Source organism: Cyprinodon variegatus, unplaced genomic scaffold (assembly GCF_000732505.1).
Source record: "Cyprinodon variegatus isolate N-32 unplaced genomic scaffold, C_variegatus-1.0 Scaffold1373, whole genome shotgun sequence".
Taxonomy (NCBI): Eukaryota; Metazoa; Chordata; class Actinopteri; order Cyprinodontiformes; family Cyprinodontidae; genus Cyprinodon; species Cyprinodon variegatus.
This window is the reverse complement of record NW_015151826.1, coordinates 150,533-154,719: the sequence shown is the minus strand read 5'-3', so window position 1 is coordinate 154,719 and position 4,187 is coordinate 150,533. Positions and strand designations below refer to the sequence as shown.

General features: G+C 35.4%; 1 protein-coding gene across 1 annotated transcript in view; it reads right to left on the bottom strand.

Moving 5' to 3' along the window:
* Positions 1-4,187, bottom strand: part of hydin (HYDIN, axonemal central pair apparatus protein) — a 120,906-nt gene that overhangs the window by 13,928 nt on the left and 102,791 nt on the right. Inside the window, exons 68-70 of the mRNA XM_015402595.1 lie at positions 3,152-3,337; positions 2,103-2,310; positions 1,786-2,007 (exon numbers count right to left, since the gene is read on the bottom strand). Coding sequence (XP_015258081.1) covers positions 1,786-2,007; positions 2,103-2,310; positions 3,152-3,337 — 616 coding nt within the window. The remainder of the gene's footprint in view (positions 1-1,785; positions 2,008-2,102; positions 2,311-3,151; positions 3,338-4,187) is intronic.

Below are 4,187 nucleotides of genomic sequence, written 5' to 3'. Positions count from 1 at the left end.
TTTTTTTTTTTTTTTTTTTTTTTTTTTTTGGGGGGGGGGCGTGGACATCTTATTGTAATCCAAAGGGGGGCCCAGAAGAAAATCTTTGGGAACCACTGCCCTAAGAGCACAATGGGCTCTATGTGCAGCTCCACTACTTTCTGAACTTCAGAAGCTCCTTTGTTTCCCATCTTTCATTACTGGACTAAGCAATTAATCCAGGTGTGTTTGAGCACAGTAACAGTTTAATAGGCATTCCGTCTCAGGAGCAAGTACAGGGTTGTGCATGTACATTTTTTTAATAAGTGAAGAGGGCGGGTCTTTTCAAAAATTGGCGAAAATTCTCCACTATACCTTTAACACTATAGCAAACATTTTTTAGATTACCACAGAGTAAGAACAGAATATTTTAAGGACACTTTACTCATTGTCTTTATTTATTTTCAGTTAAAATATGATGTTTAGGGCTGCAACTAATGATTATTTTGAAAATTGTTTAATCTGTTCAGAAATTCAGCTTTGAAAACGTGTAGCTCAGAGTCTGCACTTTATGCTCCACTCTGATGGTTCGCTCCCAGCATTATGGCTATTCCTGCTCTCGCTACTTCATAAACTATGTGGCTGATCATCCTCTGCCAAGCGTACAAAATCTCTTTACTATCAATATTTTATTTCTTCCAGCTCACAAGAGGTGATACTAAATATTCTTTAATTTCTACCTAAAGGAATCCCTAAATAATATCCAAATAAAATATTTAATTGCATTCTGTTTATTTTTGGATAAAGAGCCAGATAAAAAGGTGAATAGATCTTTGAATATTTCTCTCTCGTTGTTCTTGTTTCTATCTATTTAAATATGATGTAAATGTTTCCTTGTATTGTCATTTAAACATTTTCTCTGTTTTCTTTAAATATTTCAACATTTTAGTTAGCATATCCAATTTAGGCCTGGATTCAATTTAGGCCTGTATTGTCATGGAATTACATGGTAATTATGTAGGTTCTCTCTTATTTCGTTAAATTTCAAAACCCTGTAAATTTAAATCTACTTTGACCCCTGAGCAGTTTCAACAAAGGGGGAAATTGAAATAAAGCCAAAATTGCCAAAGTAGAAAGAAGATTTTTTTTTGTTCTTTGCTTTTTTTGGAGCAATGAAGATTTTATTGATCTGTGTGTAACGCATAATTCAAAGTAGATTAGGAAGTGTTTGCTTTGGGATAGATACCTTTTATGTCTAAAACCAATCCTTTATTGTACATTTTGTTAGCTTGTCTGTCTGTTATATTAACCAATATGATGTGTTGCACTAGACCCACTATTTTCATAGCTTTTTGTGAGAGACTTTTGTATAAAGTATAAAGTTTATTTGAATTCCAGTAATCAAAGCAGAACTGCATGGCAGCATTCTATACCCGGCTATTGTAGTATCTAGGCTAGAGCTCTCAGTCTGGTAAAGAATCTTGTATTTATTTGACATTGTAAAGGTTCACTGTTTTTTGCAACATAAAACTAACTAAAACCTTTTTAAGTTTTAGTTGACTAAAACTGACTAAAACTATCACATATCGTAATGACTAAACTGTGACTAAAACTAATCTTTCAACCTGAAGACAAAGGCTAAATCTAAGATGGCTGTAAAAAAAACATTGAGTTGAAACAATGCTCATTGTTAATATTACTGAAAGAATATTTAAGTCATTTTCACATTCCTGAGCAATTTAAATGAGGAAAATAAGCCCATTAAATGAACTACTATACTGGATTCAAAAGCTGGTGGATAATTAAGTAGGTTTATGTTAATTTTACCTTGACAATTAATTTGACATCATGTAGGTTGCAAAGGCTCTGTGGGCAGAAGAACATTGATGCCTGAAGCTGCTTCCCAACCTGGACAGCATCGCTTTGTGGTTTCACCTCTAAGTATTGAAGTTTCTCTCTCGGGCCTGTCAACTCAAAGCTTACTTCCAAAATGGACCTTGAAAGATTGGACACCAGGAAATGATGGATGCCTTGTTCTGAAATGCACACCTGTGGTTGTGATTATAAACCAACACAGAGACGGGTTGATTAAAAACTCTGATGTAATGAGACATAATCTGTCTGTGGTGTGAAGGCATGCTTACCTTTCCAAAGTCTACTGTTTCTTCCTGGTTTGTGAAGATCTCTCTGAGGTTTCCATCTTGCTCCTGAATCTGAACTAAAGCGCTCATGATGAAACAATCAGCCTTAACATTCAGTATGAGTGGTTCCAACTTCCTCTTTACTGTCAGATTCAGTCTGAAGTTGAACTTTCCCTCTGAAGAAGGTGTGAAGCTCACCAACAGTGGTAACCTACCCAGCAGATTACGACCATGTCAGAGGATTAACTTTAGCAGTACTTACTCACTTTTAAAGGAAAAGTCCGGTCAGCAGTGAATGACCAATGGATCATTATTTGTACCTAAAACTATTAAATGCGGGGTGATTTAATGAATTTAGCGTTAATCGAGCGGCCATTTTTGCCCAAATAAAGTAACACCTCCCTCCTAACATCTTCCAGCAGTGACGTCACGGTGCGGTAAGCCTAGCGCCATTCTTCCCGCTTTGCAAGCAAAATCAATGGGAACTACTAGACACATCTGCAATCAACAACAATTATTGAAGATTTCCAGAGGACTTCACCATTGAAATTCACCAGAGCTATAGTGAAACTGACAATGCCCACGTGCATGGCAGCTGAATGTTGGAATACATCGTGTAAAGATAAAAATAAAAAAAAAGTTATTTCACCTTTCCGATTCATGATCCTCATCGTTGGATTGCCAACTTGAAGAGGGAGGATTTGCCATCGAACTTCTGGCCAGAGAAAAAACCCGTAACATGTAGCCAACATTTGGAGGAAGAATGTTTTCATGAAGACTTGGATAAAAGCGCGTTGTGAAAAGACCAGATACAGCACTGGGACTTGATCAACAGCTGATACCGCACCGTGACGTCACAAACCAGTAGGTGAAAGTAGTGTTCTTTGACAAACATAGATGCCTCCAGTAAAGCACATTCAAATGACAATTACTTTTAATTAAAAACACAATATGCAATAATTTCATATTTAAATTTTTTTCAGAAGTTTGAATTCTGAATATGACTGGACTTTTCCTTTAAAAACACTTTGTGGCGAGTGTTAAATAGGAACCTATTTTTGGGCATCACTGGGCCATTCATGGGCTTCAAACTTAGGCTGGACTGCTGATCTTCAGAGAGAAGAGATGACTGTAGGACGGAGAAGTGGAAAGGTTCCTCTTCGGCATTCACCAGATAAACTGTCTGCTCCACTTCATGTCCTGCCCAAACAGAAACACATGATATACTTAGACGCCATCTTGGATCGGTCCACAGTTCAGACAGCTGCTGCCTCACATCTCATTTTAACAACATAAAGGACGAGATAATATTACAATCATCTCTTATATGTCACAACCTCTTAAAAGACCAAAACAAATTCTAAAATATGAAAGAAATGGGCTAAAACAAATGCTCACATACACATAAATGTTTTTTTTTTTAAACAGTTTGAAAAAGAGTTTTGTAAGACATTTAGCAAAACAAAAAGCCTTCAGTTAGACACAACATAAATTTACTCTTGACAATGACAAAAATAAATCAAAATTAACATAAAATTAATTAAAAAAAAAAACTAAAACCTTTACTCTTTTGTAAATTACATTACAAGCTATCATAATACTCATTATCAAAGAACAATCCTTTAAAATACTGAATAAGAATGTACTATATAAATATATAATATTTGTAAAACATCTTATAATATAATAATAAACTGTGTGCTTCTCATATTAATATTTAATGGAAAATAGATATATCTTTGCATATATTTCATCCAATCTGAGTTCAGTTTAAATCTTTTTTCATTTGAATAAATATGTTTAATCTAACTGAAAGGTCATTTTAGAATTTGTTTTGGTTTTTTAAGGGGTTGTGACATTTAGGAGATTATTGTGATGTTATCTATTACGCATCTTTCATGTGTTTGAAATTAGATCTAAGGCGCCTCCTATTCATTCTGACAGCAGCTGCCTGAACTGGGGTCCAATCCAAGATGGCCGCCCTCTAGGCACGTCGTCAATGAGGCGTTTATGTATATAATGTCTATGGGTAATGCTACGACCATAGCAGGGCTAACATTACTCATTGTGCAAAATGCTAGCATGATT